We start from the raw sequence: 17,128 nt of genomic DNA, 5'->3' as shown, positions 1-17,128 counted from the left end.
TTTGCTTGCTGTCTTGATTCCCTCTCTACTCACATTCTCCTTTTGGGCTTGGATATATAATATATGGATTGTGGAAAGAAATCAAATTTGCTTTTGGTGATGTAGGTCCTGCTTTTGCTTTCTGCTTTTGCTTTCTGCTTTTGCTTTCTGCTTTTTTCTGGGAGCTTTCTTTGCATGACTAATCGCAATTTCGTTTTGGTTTTTGTTTGTTTTTGTTATAAACTATGATATGCCTTGCTTTGCTTAAATATTTCCTCGTACTTCTCCCTTTTTTTTGTTTTGGTTTTTTTGTTTATAATAATTTTCATATAAATTTTGTCGAGTGTGTTTGGTTTTTTTGTCTTGCCTAAAATATGTTTTTTTGTTTTCTGCATGTAAGTAATTGAATTCTTTTCCATTCTAAAATATTTTTCCTTGATTGCTTCTATTTGTGTGTGTGTCTGTGTGTTTCTCGGGTTTTAATTATTTTAAGTATTTTTTTTTCTTGCCTTTTTGGTGCCTGATAAGCTACGCTCGTTAGTTGTTTTTTTTACTTTTTTTTAGTAAGTTTAAATGGTTCATTATTCAGCATTGGTTCGACTTGAAAAATGAGTCGAGTGTATTGAGAGTTCTCTTGTAAGTAATTTATTATTGCTCAGTGCTTTTGTTGTTGTTGTTGTTGTTTTAGTTCTCATTCCGACTACGAAAAAAAATATATAGTTAGCGTATATTTTTAACCTTCCTTTTTGCCTTTTTTTTGTATTTAGTAATATTTTCGTTTTGTTTTGTTTTCTTGGGTATTTTCCATATATATTCTGTTGAGTTCCCGTCAAGCTCTCTTCAATATAAAAGTACAGTTGTGTCTGCGAACTAGTTCCAGTTCCACTTGTTTTTTTTTATGGGTGCTGCATGTGTGTTTGTGAGTGAAACGATAAGGAATGTACATGAGTGATAAATGGTTTTCATATAATATTTTTTATTTCGCTTTTTGTTGGTTCTTTCATTTCATTTCATTATTTTTTTTTTGTTTTCTTTAGCCACAAAATATCAAAAATCTTATAGAATAATAAAAAAAATCATGATAAATGATAAAATGGAAACTAAATTGTATCGATTGGAACTTAAATTGCATTTAATATATATAGTAGTTCTTTAAACGTAATTATAATAATAATTTGCATTAATTTAGTTTAATTTTATAGACGCTCAATAAATAATTCGGGGGAATCGCTTAACTTAGGCTAAAAAAATGCTTAGTGAACGAAAATGAATGAAACGGAAGCGGAAACGGAATCGAATGGGTATATCGATATCGATAACGAATATATCGATATCCACAGGATACAAGGCTTCAACTGAAATCGATTTGCTGTTTAAGATTTAGCTTTTAGTTAGTTGCTGCTCTTAGTGAATTCTTTTAAATTAATTATTGTATAAAATCTTTAATGATTCTGCTTTTTCTTGTGTGTGTGTGTGGTGTGTGTTTACAGTTAGTTAAGAATATATATTTATATAAATTATTTATGTATCTTGTATGTCTATATTGTAGGAACATATTGACGTAATCATAACGTATTGCAGCTATTTTGTTCATCCTCTTAATTCGGTTATTGTTGTTTTTTTGTTTTTTATTTATTTTTTTTATTTTTTATTTTGTAAACTTTTCTTGGGATTTTCAGTTGTTTGTGTGTGTGTGTTTTCCTTTTCTCTAGGCTTGCGTTTTTTTGTTCGGGGAAGAACAGCTTTTAAATTCGAATTGGAAGCTGTTTACAACCCCTCTATAAATTAGTTGAATGTATATGATTATTAAAAAAAACGTTGTCTACTACAAACAAACAAAAATAATAATAATAATAATAAAGATGTTTAAGAATGTATTTAAAATTAATTATGAATGAGCCTCAATTGGGGGAACTTGAAAAAAGTTCTCAACCGTCGGTTACTAAAAACTATTATTTTGCTACCCATTTTTCTTGTTTTTGTCAGTGTATACGTGTGTGTCTGTGTCTGTGTTTTTCTTCCCTTACTTCTTGTTTTTTAGATATATTTTTTTTCATATCATTATTTTGAATGCCTTGCTTGAGAAAACAAAAACAACTACTGCAAATTATTAATTATATTCTTTTTCATATTTTTTTGTTCAAAAGATTTTACTTTTTGTGGTCTGAAGTTTTTATATATTTTCGAGCTTTTTTTTGCAAAATAATTTAGCGGTTCGGGAAGGTTAAAAATGTATTTCTTAATCACTTAGGTTGAAAAATTTTGTTTTTTTTTCGCATTTATTAAATATTTTTACATTTCTTGTTGGTTTTTGTTGTTTATTTTTTGTTTGCCTTTGTGTGAAAATAGTATTACTAAAAACTAGTTTAATTTCTTGATAAATTGGTTGCTTTATTCTCTCAGTGTGTGTATGGGTTTCAAGTCCTTTACTTTTTTCCTTTCTCGAGCCTAAAAAACTTGCCTCCTTTTCTTGTTAAATTGTTTTTGTTTTTTTTTTATTTTTTGGATATGCAAAACTACTTTGTTGTTGTTTCTACTTTGTTTTTGTTGTTGATTTGGTTGTGTGTGTGTGTGTGTGGGTGAGTGTAGTATACCTAATTTTTTTTTTGCAGAGTTCCGCTAATAGTTTTCCTGTCTTTCTTTAAAAACTAATTTCTGTTTTTTTTACATGCCATAAGTACGTTTCTGTATGTGTCTGTGTTTTATAAACTAATGTATAGGTGTGTATGTATATTTAGTTATATATATGTATGTATATATATAGATCTCAATGCCTCCCATTGCTCGCTAAAAAAATAACTATCAAAAAAACTGCAATTTCCATTTCTGACTTCCTTTTCCTTCACGTTTTTTTTTTGCTTTTCTTTTTGTTGTTTTTTTTTCTTCTGCGTTTTTATAAAATATTACTTTAGTATATAATGTATATATGTATTGTATATATATATATATATCGATTTTTTTTTTGGTTTTCTATTTTTATTTGTTTATTTTTATTCGGTTTTTTGTTTTGTTTTTAAAGGGGAGTAGGCACTACAGTGTTGTTTTTTTTCTCTCTTTTTACCTCTTTTTTACTTTTCTGACGTTTTCTTTGCGTTTCTTTGCGTTTTTTATTTTGTTTTTGTTTACCCAAAAAATTGTTTCGGCTTTTCTGCTATAAAATAAGCCTGCCACAAGCCTCTGTGCCTCTAGTAAGTATTTATTATTAACAAATATTTGCCTCAGCTGCTCCTTTTTTGCCTCTCTGTATATGCGTGTGTGAGTGTGTGTGTGTGCTTGGTTGAGCTTACACCGGAAAAAAATTGTTTACAACTTTTGAAGCTTTCATTCTTTTTTTTTAGGTTTCCAATGTCCTGCTATTTGTTTACTCTATAAATAACTATATGCAAGTGTGTGTATAGATATCATAATTCTTTAACTTTTTAGCTTTTCATTTTTTAGCGTATCAAAAAGTGTGTCTGTGTGTGTGTCAGAGTGTTGAAGGAAATGTACATTTTGGAAAGGATATTAATGGGGGATATTTCTTCAAAAATTGGTTCTATGTTTGTCCTGGGACTCGGTTTAGAAACATTTTCGTTGCTGCCTCTCAAAGGGTTCTGTTAATATATACATGATCATAGTTATAGCCTGGTTTTTCAGGATCAAGATCATTAAGTTTCGGTGCAAAATAAAATTTTGTTAGTGCTTATTCGGGTGTTTAAAAGGAACTAGTCTTATTTTTGTTGTGTTGAAATATATAAATTCTTTTGAAATAAATTTTGAAATCAGTTTCTTTAAATTTTTAATATTTTCTTTTGAGCAAATTTGGAACTAGTTTGTTTCGTTGACTGTACTTAATGCTTTACAAATTATTAATCTGTTTCTTTGAATTTTTTTTATAGCAAGTTTTGTGAAATATCTTTTTGAAACTAGTTCGTTTTGGTAACTTCTTTGTTTATTCTCGTTTATTAGCGTTTACTCTCGATATGTAAGCGTTAAATAAGCAGATTTATATCTGGCGTTAGCAGAATTGCTTACAAAATAATACTTTTAAAATTTTGTTTAGAAAAACACAAAATTCGGAACTAGTTCCCTTCATTGACCCCGCACAGAGACACTTACATATTCTTGAAATGTGAGTTTGTTGGTTCTTTTTTTCTTTTATTTTTTACTTGTTTTTATTTACTTTTCCTTTTGTATCTATGTACAGTATGTTCTCGAATTGTTAGCTTGGCACTCAAACATATTCAGTTGTTTTGTTTTGTATTTATACTTTTTTTTAATTAGTCTGGTTGATTGGGGGGGTTCTTATTTCGTCATTAATTAGAGCTTGTTATATTGCTTTATGGTTGTCGTTATTGTTGGTTGTTGATTTAATACGCCGATGAAACCAATTGCTAGTTATGTGTATCGTTTATTGCGTTTTTCACTGTCTCTCGCTTGCTTCGCTTACAAGTCACAAGTTTCGCTTAACGAACAGAAAAAGGCATATACATATATATATTTATAATTATTTAAATATATTGAAAGTAAGGGCTTTGTCCAGAAAACAGAAAAACAAAAAATATATATACTACGAATACTACGAACAAACAATCTTTATATACTTTGACTACAACTCAAGTTGTGTTCCATTCTTCTCCTCACTTTGTGGATATTTGTCATCTCTTATATTCTCTGTTCTACACTTTATTTATTTATTTTGTTTTATGGGTTTTGTAACACTGTAAAAAACATGAGGCTGAGGGTGTAAATATCAATTGTTATTTTCTTGTTACTTAATTGTTGCTATCAGCTGTTTTTTAACGGCCTATCGGTTCTATCGATAACGATATCGTTTCACTGTGGGTACACTTAAGTTATATTTGTATTGTAGGTGATTATGTAAAATTAATGAATTCATTTCACGTAGAAGAAGGCAATTCGTCAACAGGGTACATTTGTGTGTGTTTGTGTGTGTGTTTAGGTAGGTAAGTAAGTAATCAATCAATTAATCAGTCAGTCAATCGATATATATTGTAATTGTGGGGCACAAAAGGGGCTTCGGGAACTAGTTCCACCTTGAACTTGGTTCTTTGTCTGATACTATTTATTTACATTTTACATTTACAGGGTATTTTGTGGTTTTGATGGCAGTTCTGGTAACTAGTTTGCGGATTAACCGGAACTAGTTTTCAGTTTTGCTTTGGTTTATTGTCACTTGAGAGAGAGATAAAGAGATAGAGTTCTATGGTTAAATGCTTCTAGTAGTTCTTGGTTTTTTGTTTTTTGTGGAACTAGTTCTTTGCCCCTTGCCCCACACTTTTCACACAATTATTATTTCTTTTTTAATTAATTATTTACCATTTCACTATGACTGTTATTTCTTGTTTAAAAAAAAGGCATTTATTGTGGTTGGTTTAATGGGAAGTTTGGGGGGTTTTAAGAGGAGTTTCTATTTATTGTATAAAAACCGTTCACTTTTCACTAAAAAAAATATTTAAAAAACAAAAAAAAATATATTTATCTTTATATACGTTCAAAGCACTGATCAGCTTTGTTGTTTTTTATATTTCAACTATTGTTTGATTGTGTAAAAATCAGCAGTTACCGTTGTTTAGCTTCTTACTCTTGGTGATTTATAGTTTGTTGCTTTTTAAAAAAATATGTTTCAATTAAAAAATATATGCAAGTCGATTGTAAACATTCACTATTTATTTTGAATTATGTACGCAATGCATATTTTTGTTTGTAGAGCATTCATGTTTCGGTCTGTTTCTGTTTTTCCCATATTATTTTCTATATATCAGCTTCCTGTTTTTCAACACTTTTTTGTAAATTAGATTTGTGTTTAAATATTGGTACTATTGTTTGTTGTAGTTTGTTGTATACATTTGGTTGTGTATATATATAGTATATATATATATATATATATCTAGATATATACTGAATGATATATGCATATATAAATATTGTTTGTTGTTGCCGTTTTGCCGTTCATTTAGTTATTATTTTGTATTGGAAGAATCTGTGTGTTTACCCTGAGCACTTTTTCTGCTAGAACAAAATTGAAAATGAAAATCAAATATATATTTAAGAGATTAATTGATTCGAAAAATTGCTTAAAAAATGTTTTCTATGCCGAAAAATGAAAACCGAAAGGAAGTTATTCGAAAATGTTTACTTTTGTTCTTCATTTGCCGAAACTTGCAGTTTTTGGGTTTGGTTTTTTTTGGTTTTTCTTTACTTTTGAGTTTGTTTTTTTGAAGTTTGAATTTTGGTTTTGTGGTAATTTTGCTTAACTGTTTTTGGTTGTTGTTATATTTTTGTTTTTATAATTATTTTCAAGTAATATTTTTATTTATTTTGTTTTGTTTTTTTGGGTGCCAAAGCTTTCTGTATTTTTTTTTGTTATTTTCTTTTTTATCGAATTACACTGAAAACAAAATGTTTGCTGTTGCCTTTGTAAAAGTTTGTATTACAGTAAGTTGAGTATGTTTATGTTGCTAGTATGCATTGTATATAGATTCATATATAAATTCGACTCGTATGCAATTCTAGCGTTATGGTTTTTATATATATTCTTTATTTATATATAATATTACGTCGCATCCTGATCCTTTTTCCTTTTGTGTCTACAAGTTGAAGCTTCGATTTAGGCATAAGATATATCCTAGCTTGGGGGAGGAGGGGACTGATGTCTGTGTCTGTGTCGTGTCTGTGTGTGTGTGTGTGTTGCTATTCATATAGGTTCATAAAATATCCTTACTTTTGCTTTTCCAAATATATTGTATACATATATAATTTTGTATTACTTTTGTTTTTCCCTCCTTCTTGTATATATAATTTTAAATTCCTGTTTCCTTTAAAATGCATTTTTGCAGTTACGCCTAATGATATTTTTCCATTTTTTCCTTAATTCCTTATTTAAATGTATTTTTTATGTTTTTTCTTAAGGGTTTGTCCTGTGCCAAACTCAACGTTGAACCTAACGCGGAAATCGTGTATAACTCAAGCTGTATAACTCTATATATGCTATATATATGTATATGCGAGTTTAGTGCATTTTATTAATTGTTTATAATTTTAAGGTTTCACTCAAAAACAAAGAAGCTAAATTAATTAATATTGGAGTCTCTTGTTTCTATTTAGGCCTAAAAGTTTTTATTTTTCTTTTTTTTTTTGGTAAAATTTCCACTAAAAATTTGTATTAGCAATGTTTTGATCCAAAAAGTATTTTTATCTCTTTTTTTACACACGAAGAAAAAGCGGGCAACATTTTTGGTAAATAAAAATAAAATAAAAATATTAAAAAACAACAAAGAAAACGAACAGAAAGCTAGAAAAAAAGGAAACTAAATTAAAAACAAACTTGACTGCCTTGTTTTTCTATATATTTTCCTATATGTTTTTTTAAGTGTATTTATTTATTTTGTAGTTTTTTTGTTTTGTCTGTTTTTTTTCAAGGAACTTGTTAGAAATTTTTACTTCTTGTTGCTGCTGTTTGATGGCTTGTTTTTTGTTTTTTTTTTTTAACTTTAAAAAATGTAAAAAATTTAAAAATAAGAACAAAATAATTGAAAATACAAATTAACGTTTATGGGGGAACCAAACTAAGGAACTTTTGATCACAACTTAAAATCTAATCAATATTCTTACAACTAAAACTTAGGTGATAAAATCATAAAAAATAAAAGCATTAAAAATGAGAGCAAAATGGAAATGCGGAGGACACAATGAATTATCCAATGATATATATAGTATATAGTATGTGAATGAAAAAGTATAATATATATGTTGATTTGGTAGAAAAAAAGGCCAAAAGTTATAGAATCTTTTTTATTTTCATTTTTGTTTCCACTTAGACTGCTGCATTTTTCATTATTTTCCTTTTTGCTGTGTGTTGATTTTGAATTTAATTTTAAAATTTTTAAACTTTAATTTTTAATTTTTATTTCTGTTTTTTTTTTTTTTTCATTTGTTTCTTATTGTTTTTCTACAGCTGACAAATTCATTGTGTTCTTGTGTGTTTGGCTAAATTATTTAACAAATAATATGTGTTTTTTTTTACAGAACAGAAAGGGTTTTTTTTTTAAGTTATCAAAGAACTAAAAACAAAAAATAGATATATTTATATTAATTTGTTGCCACGTTTTTTGTTGTTGTTTCGTTTTAGTTAAATTTGTTTTTTGTTGTTGTTGTTGTTGCTAAAGCTAAATAAATTTCATATAAGTTGGTATAATAATAATAACATTTCGCTTAAACATTTTAAAACTAAGTATATATATATTCATTTATATATATATATTTATGTAGATGTTTATATTAATAAAAAAAAAAGAATAATAATAATTAATAAGAGACACAGAGCATGAAACATAGTGTGTATGTGAGAGTGTGTGTGTGTGTTGGTGAGGGGGTTTTCAGTGCATATTTATTTGTTTTACAACAAAAAAAAAAGTTAAAAAAAAAATAGATGTATATATTTCTCCCTTTATTGAAGTTCCCTCTACCCTTGCCTAATTTTAATTTTTCCAACCTTTTTTTTATTATTATTATTTTCTTGGAATGTTTTGGTTTTCTTCTCTCATATTTTCCCTGTTTTTATTTATTTTTTTCTTATTTTTCTGCGGCGGCTGTGCAAAGACTTTTTGGTCTGGCTGTGCCAAAAATAAAATCAATTTACTTTTCCTATTGAAATGCAATTAAAATTATTGAGAAAGCTTTTGGTTTTTGTTTTTTTTTTTTGTATATATCATTAGCATTATTATTATTTATTTTTAATTGTTAATTGTTTTTGTTTTTGTTGTTATGTTTAATTTTGTTTCTAAAAGGCCGAAAATCACAATTTTGTTTTGCTTTCTCTTTTTTTCTTTTCCATTTGTTCCTAAACTTTAAATTTTGTTTGTTTATTTATAATGCTTCCTTGATTATGTTAGATATTAATTAATTGTTAATGCAGATTTTTAAACATCACAATTATTGAATTGATGCCTGTTGCTTCTACTCGCCCCACCCACCCCCTCGGTAAGATCCTTTTCTAATACTGCATGAGAAAAGTAAGCCAACAACAAAGGTGAAAAATGGCAACGCTTTTTTGCTTTCTGCTTTTTCCAAAAAATGCTTAGCAAATAATTATAATTATTTGCCTCTGCTCTCCCCGTTTTTTGTTTTTTGTTTTTTTGGTTAAATACGTTTTAATTATTCAATAATTATTCACTATTCTTGTAATGCTATCACAGCCAAATTGTTTAATCCAAAAGTTTTTGTGTTTCTCTCCCGTTTTTTGTTTTTGCTTTTGCTTTCTGCCAAAAGGTTTCTTGTTTTAAAATTTAGAATTTTGAATTTTGTCTAGCGTGCTTCTTGGTGTGCGTTTTTTTTTTTCTTGTTGTTGCCTCCTTTCTTCTAAATATTTTAAATATTTTTTGTTTTTATTTAAAAAATGTTTCAGTGTTCCCAATTCGAATGGAAAAAATCTTATTGCCAGCCGCAGAAAACAAGAATTGGTTTTTGGTTTTTTAACCCTCCAAAATTCTGGCGCTTAACCCCAAAACAGTCACAAACGTTCTTGGTTTTTGTTTTCTTTTATAGATAATTTTTTGTTTGTTTTTATATATTGTTATAATTTTGAGATCGATTTGCATTTCTTGTTTCCTTTCGTTTGCTGTTGTTGCCGGGCCAAGGGCTTTCTTGGAGCTTGGAGGAAAAGGTTTTATTTCTAGGGCAAGGGTTATGGGGGAACTTCGCTTTTCCCTTTAGTTTAGCCAGAGAAAAAGAGAATTCGTAGCCAAAAATTCAATATAGAAATCGTGATAATGCAAACAAATTTAAGGTTTATCAGAAGAGCCAGGAAAATCATTAAAATATAGCCTACTTTTCAGCCAACTTTTAAATGATTTCAATTCTCTCAAGATATTCCTGACAATTCTGTTTATTAAAAGGGTCATAAAGGGGTTGTCTTTCAAAGCAAAGTAAACCTGGTTAAATGTTTTAAAAATATTAAAATAAAAAAATATATATCAGTGCGTCAAGGGTTCATCATTTTCGAATCAAATTTTGAGCCTAAAATGTTTTCCAACTTTTTTTGTTTTCTGGTTTCGTTTGCTACAACCACCCTTAGTTGGTATGCCTAGTGTTGGTGTGTTTGTTGGTGTGTTTGTTGGTGTGTTTGTTGGTGTGTTGTTGTTGTTGGTGTTGGTGTTGTTTTCCCTCTACTACTCATATACATATATATATTTTTTGGTTTATGTATAAGATTTATATAAATATCGTTAAGATCACAGATATTCTATGTAATTCTGCTGCTGCTGCTTTTCTCAAATTTTATCTGAATTCCAAAAATGTCTCTCCTGTCTCTTGTCTGATTTCTGTTTCATTTTATTTTTTTCTGCATCTGGTTTTATATAGATATATAAATATTGTATATAGATATTTGTATATATATTACTGTATAATAAGTTCTGTGAGTGTATAATATACGCGCGTGTGAGTGGGTGTCTGTGTGTGTGTGAGCGAAGGGAGCGGGCGACTAAGTGGAGCTTAGCTTTCGCTATCGAAAAAGAGTCCTCTATATAGCTGTTCGATCTGTAGCCGATCTGCCTAGGGCTTGTGTCTTGGGATATGTATGTTTTACTAACTTTACTTGCTCACTTGTTTCAAAACAAAAAAAAAAAATACAAAAAAAAAGACGCACAAAAATAATATACTAATTCGTGAATTGTTGTTGGCTCGTGTGTTGGTGTATTGGTGTGTTTTTTCACCAGGTCACTTTGCTTTTACTTGGGCCTGGGTGTCTGTTGGTGTAAGGGAAGGGGAGCGGGTGTTGTATTTACTTTAAGCTACTTTAACTCGTTATTATCATCGTCAACATTCTACGTTCTCGGATCCTTCGGCTTCGGCTGCTACTTAAAAAGTTACATCACGTGTTCACTGTTCTTTTCATTATATATATATGTATATATATATATATATATTATATGTTTATCGTTAATCGCTATCGTTAGCATTACTAAATCGTATTCAATTAGATCCATTTTTTTTATCATGTTTAGTTATCGATTTTTTGTTTTTTTATATTTTTAATATTTTCTGTAAACTTCTTTTAATTATTTTCTTTTTTTTGGGCTTTTTCTTTCTTGCCTATATGTCTTACGTTCTCTTACATATATACTTTTGAAAAATATATATATCATATATATATGCATGTATATATATATATGTAGATATATAATTTTTTATTAGATTCCTGCTACAACTCTCACGCTGCGAATTAGCTTTAATTGTTCTCCCTCTAGGTTAACTGTGTAGAAAAAAACGCTTCTCTTCACAATAAAAAAAAAAAGACGGGATATTCTGGATATATGTATCTATCCAATCCTTCTCGCTGTTCTCGCATTGGATCATATATATATATTCTGATCCTGATCATCTTGATCCGCTTTCTAATCGTCTTTCACACAAAAAAAAAACAAGTTCGCTTCTTGGTATAAACTTCAACAATTCGACAATATGCTGCTATATAATTATTGTATATAATGTATATGTTAATATAGATGTTTTGTGTACGGTTATAGCCTGCCTGCTCTATTGTGTCTGTATGCTGGTTTATGTGTGTGTGTTGGTGTTTTGCTGTCTCTTTCCTATTTGCTAGAGTTTCTTTCTTTCTCTACCCCTGAAGACTCACTGTGATTCTTCTGAGGCGTTTCGGATGCCTCGTTCTATATAATTAATAAAATATGTACATATGTATATACATGGTTTCAACGGTATATACATATATGTGGGTTGGTATTGGTGTTTGTGTGTGTGTGTTAATGTTGTTGCTTTTTTTTGTTGGTGTTTATTGGTCTCTCCTCGCTTTTCTATCCTCTTAAGTAAGTCAAAGTTCTTGTTGGCTCGTTCTCTTATCATCAATTGTTGTTGTAGTTGTAATTGTTGGTGTTGTTGTTGCTGCTGCTGCTGTTGTTGTTGTTGTTGTTGTTGATGTTGTTATTGTTATTATTATAGTAGTAATAGTAGTAATAATAATAATTTAATAACAAACTAAAATCGTTTCACTATTGCGGCAACTCATCCTTTGTATCGACCGGGCTGCTGGGTGACAAAAACTTGCGCACATATTTGGGAAAATGCGTTTTCTCATGCGCCTTGAGTATCGTTGAGCGCGAGAACGTTTTCCCGCACATATTACATCGAAAAGGTCGTTCGCCTGCAAATTTGATTTCCCCAACAACAAAATAACAATTTTGGGGGGGAAATCGGGGGAAATATACATTTCAATATAGAGACATAACAAACTTTCAAATTGATTGTAATTGGTGTATGGAGAATTGGTGTATGATAATGATTGTAAAAATATGTTGAGGTCTCATTAAAGTTTCCTAAGACATTTGCAAGAATCGAATCTCCTTATTGAAGTGATTTAAAAAAATTTTTTGATTTAAAAACTTAAACTCGTCGAAGACGCCCAAAGTATATTCTACACATTGGTGAATTGTCGTTGGTGTTGGTATATTGGTGTTTACCAGTTTACCACATCAATTGGAAAAATATATTTTTAAAATTCAATCAATGGTATGATTTTTACTGAATTGGAATATGTCTATAATTCAGTATGAAATAAAGAAAATCTTGTATAAAATACAATAGTTGGGAATAAATCAAAATATATATTTTAGTGTTGCCAACATATTCGCTTAAAAATAACCATATTCTAGAGGGAAAGGGCTAGAATAGGGTAGAAGAGGGTACACATGTATCCATAAATTTCCAAAGAAAATTGTTTATGGAATCTATGTGGAAAAATCTTTTAATTTCCAATTGGTAATATACAAAATAATCGATGTATTCCTAGATTTTTTTGAGTTTGTTATTCCTATTTGAACTTTTTTTTTACATATTTAGTGCAAGAGTTTTATACAAAGTTTAAATACAATAAAATCTAAAAAATATCGATAAAATCAATATTATATATTATCGATTTTGTTCAACAATTTAAAGTTTTTAAACTTTCTATAACTTTCTTTCTATATTTGTCACTATTTCATCCTACAATGTGTATAATTTTCCTATTTAGAAACCTTAATTAATATTTTAACGAAATGCATTCGATATTATATCGATATGTTCGATATCATTGATTTTCTATTGTTAATAATTTTTTCTATTGAAATTCTCACATAATTGTTGACAACTTTTTTTGAGACAATCAGAAAAGATAAACAAATATGATTGATGGTCGTGTGTGGCTTGGGTCGATTGATCTATCGATCAATATATATATGTATATTATAGGTTTATATAAACTACAACACTTACCGGTGTGCACGCGACAATGATCTTTCATGTGGTGGCGCAGCTTAAACGCTTTGCCACAAAACTCACATTTAAATGGTCGATCACCTGTATGTACCGACAAATGCGTGATCAGTGATGTAACATCGGGAAAACTTTTAGCACAGAACTTACACATGACAACACTATTCGGATCACTGGACGCGGCGCCGAGCAGCGCGGCTGACTGCGACTGTGCAGCAGCTGCTGCGGCCGCCGCTGCTGCCGCCGCCGCCGCTGCGGCAGAGGTTGATGGCGAGGAGGAGCCGCTGGCCCCACCACCGCCGCCGCCGGATGCACCACTGCCAGCGCCACCCGCTCCTCCTCCCGCTCCACCCGAACCACTACCTCCTCCTACACCACCACCGCAACCACCGCCTCCTCTTTCTCCTCCAGCTCCGCTTCCAGCGCCACCACCGCCGGTTGATGATCCACTTCCGGTTAGCATTAAACTTCCACCGCCATTTCCGGCTGACGAAGAGCGTCCACCACCAGCCGTAACGCCCTGGCTCGCCTCCAGGCTGGCCGTCAAGCTCTGAAAGGTGCAACCGGCACTGGCCAACGATAGAGCCGCCTCCATATCGATCCCAAAGGCCGCTGCAACGGCAGCCACCTGCTCCTGTGTGTCGCTGCCAGCGGATGTGGCCGCCATGGCGGCGGCATTCATCTGAAAGGCGGCAAATGGCGGCGGTAAACCGGCCATATTGAGCTCGCTGAGCACTCCCAGGTGAGAGTGAAGCAGCGCCGTGGTGGCCGGCTCCCGGTACTCGAGCGTCTTCAGCGAGTGCGTCAGCAGGTGACGCGTGAGCTTCGATTGGTTGGGGAAGGTCATGCCGCAGTAGATGCACGGTATCATGTGCAGCTGCGGGGGCGGCGGCGGGCTTAGGGGTGGCTGCTGCTGTTGTTGCTGTTGCTGCTGCTGCTGTTGTTGTTGTTGTTGCTGGTGGGAGTGGCTGTGGGTGGTGGTGTGGGAGTGTGAATGCGGGTGCGTGTGCGAGTGCGGATGCGAGTGCGGATGCGGATGGGGGTGCGGATGCTGCTGCTGTTGCTGCTGATGCAGCAGGACGGCGGCGGCAGCGGCAGCGGCTGCGGCGGCCGCTGAGCCACCAACGGACTGTTGCTGTTGGTGGGGCGATTCGGACGTTTCCTGGAACAGACACCAAACAAAAATCCAACATCAACTTCTTTACTGGCTTTGACTTGCTTTTTTTTTTTAGTTTTTTTTCTGTTTTTTTTTCTGGTATTCATAGGTTTCTGGTATTTTTGGTATTTATTTAGTTTCAGTTTCAGCTTTTTGCTGGCCATTCGATTTCTCTGTATGTGTGTGTGTGTGTATCTCTAGTTTAGTTTGCATCGCCTCTCTGCTGGTCTTGAATTTTTGCTTTTCTTCGTTTTCTTTGTCTTTGGCAAAACTAGTATTAAGTATTTTTTGAGTATTTTTTTCTAACTAATAAAATCATAAAATTATTTTTTACTTTTGCAGTGACAGAGAGTGAGAGAGAGAGAGAAGGAGAGAGAGTAATAGAGAGAGAGAGACAGTTATATATAGAATGTTCCAAAAACTAAGACAACGTAAATTATGCAGTTTGGAAAAAAAAGTGATCAAGAATTTTCTTTACTTTCGGCAACTCTTCGCTCTCCTCAACAAATCAACGTTGGAACTCTAGTATTTCAACTTGTACATGAGAGTTATATGTGTGGAAAAGTAGGAAGAAAAATTAAGAAAACTTGGAAAGAACAAAAAAAATATACTAAAAAGAAATTAGAAACTTTACAAATTGGTAAAAGTAAAGGAAAAATTATAAGGAAAAGGTACTTAAAAACGGAATCAATGAATCGATGTCTCATTAGTGAAAGAAGAATGGAAAACAATGCTCTCCTCATCCTCATCCTCATCCTCATCCTCCTCCTACTCCTGCTCCTCCGCCTCCATATCGGGTTGGGGGAACGGGAAACGGAACCGGGAACCTGGCTGACAGAGCCCAGAATCTCAGTTCTCAGATCTTCGAAACGTGTCTCAAAACGTTGAATGGATGCCAAAAAAACAAGAGGGGGTTTCAGCATTTGACTTTCGTTGTGTATTTCGTTTGTTTGTTTTTGCTTTTTTATTTTTCATGTTTATTGCTTTACAAGAATTGCATTAACAAAGTGGGTATTTTCATTCAGGTTTTTTTTTTCAGTTTTGGTATTTTTCTGTTTTTTGTTTTGTTTTCAAGAAGTTGAATTTCGATTTTTGTTTGGGCGTTGTTCGAAAAACGTCGCATAATCGTACGTTAAATATTTGATAAAGCTTTTCTTTGCTTTGCTTTTTTTGATATTTTTGGTTTTACAATTAGCTTTTTGTGTTTTTTTTTCGTTTTTTGTTTTTTAATATAGTTTTTTGTTTGTGTAAACTTATTGTTAAAAATTGTATTGTTTTTGTTTTTTTTTTTCTCTTAAATTTGATCAAATCGGCTTTGATCAAAGGTGTTTTTTCGCGATACGCTTTTTCGACTCTAATTTCGATTTAAATTTTGGGTTTGAACAGTGATCTTTTTTTAGTTCGTACTCGAAACTATATTGTCAAATCATAAACAAAAATTTGGGATTTTATTTTCTTTCATTTGGCAAAACAAGTGAGAGGTAACCAAAAAAAAAAGGTAACAAATAACAACAAAATGCATGAAAAAAGATGTTTATTGTTTTTAACCACGCATACCTTGCACACTCTTCTTTTTTTTTGTTTTGGTTTGCCAAATTTTCGAAAATTATAAGGACAAAATTTTGTTTTCGGTTTGCCAATGTGTTGCGTACGACATAAAAAAAAATCAATAACAAATCACATATAAATAAATCTGTACATAAATCGTCCATATATATGTAGGCTTAAACAAAAAAGTGTTAAAAATTTTGAATAAAAATTTTGAAACAAAAAAAAAAAAACATACAAAATGTTGGGGTTTCTTTTTTTTTGAGAAAACAAATTCATGTGGGGGTGGGGGCCAAATCGTGTTTTTTGTTGTTTGAATTTGAAAATTTCGTGTGTAGGTTTTGTGTGTTTTGTTGTTTCCGAAAAAGAATATATATATATACGAATATATATAAAAAACAAACAAAAATTTTAAGGTAAATGCAAGAGCTTCACTTGGCTATTTTCAAGAAGTTTTTCCTCATATGCCGCACTCTTTTTTCGCACAAAATGTTACAATTTACACAAATAAAATTATATATTAAAAAAAAAAAAACAAAACAAATTAAAAGACACATTGACTCGAACAAAAGAAAGGGTATACAAAGTCAAGGGAAATGTTCATTCAGCACAGCCATGTTCAAAAAACGCAGATCAACTTCTTGATAATATCAAATCAAAATAAATGTTAAATGCTAAATAAATCAATCAACATTTTTTTATTATAATTTTTTTTAATACATTTCTTTCTCTGCTTTTTCAGTTTCTTTTCAGTTTTATTTTCAAATTCGTATCTTTTTTTTATATTTTTTTTTAATGTGTGTCACAACGAAAAACAAAAAGTGCAACAAAAGGCAAGTAACAACAGGGAAACAGGGTGATAAAAGAAATGAGGAAAAGTAAGGAGACGACGATAACTAAAAATATCGAATGTGGAATTACGAATTTCGAATTACAAATATCGATTTTCGCATTTCGAATATTAAATATCGAATTTCGAATATGGACTTTCGAATTACGAATATCAAATTTCGCATTTCGAATTTTGAAAATCGAATATCGAATTTCGCATTTGAAATATCGAACATTAAATTTCGCACTTCGAATATTGAATATCGCATTTCGAATATCGTATTCCGAATTAGGGAACTGCCACTTGCTAATTAGCCTCCAAGAGCCAAGAAACCTGACACG

At 31.3% G+C, this 17,128-nt stretch overlaps 1 protein-coding gene across 8 annotated transcripts in view; it reads right to left on the bottom strand.

Moving 5' to 3' along the window:
* The window catches only part of mamo (maternal gene required for meiosis), a 136,043-nt gene that overhangs the window by 6,987 nt on the left and 111,928 nt on the right, over nt 1-17,128 (bottom strand). The window contains exons 6-8 of one of the 8 annotated variants that reach the window (XM_041775132.2): nt 13,402-14,413; nt 13,252-13,335; nt 1,254-12,142 (exon numbers count right to left, since the gene is read on the bottom strand). The exons of 6 other annotated variants lie outside the window; for them this stretch is intronic. In XM_041775132.2, coding sequence (XP_041631066.1) covers nt 11,991-12,142; nt 13,252-13,335; nt 13,402-14,413 — 1,248 coding nt within the window. In that variant the 3' untranslated portion in view covers nt 1,254-11,990. Of the gene's footprint in view, nt 1-1,253; nt 12,143-13,251; nt 14,414-17,128 lie in introns of those variants that run through there. One more of the 8 variants, XM_041775125.2, reaches the window with a different exon arrangement.

Source organism: Drosophila kikkawai, chromosome X, assembly GCF_030179895.1.
Source record: "Drosophila kikkawai strain 14028-0561.14 chromosome X, DkikHiC1v2, whole genome shotgun sequence".
Lineage (NCBI taxonomy): Eukaryota > Metazoa > Arthropoda > Insecta > Diptera > Drosophilidae > Drosophila > Drosophila kikkawai.
The sequence above is the reverse complement of the archived record's forward strand: the minus strand, read 5'-3'. Positions and strand labels throughout refer to the sequence as shown.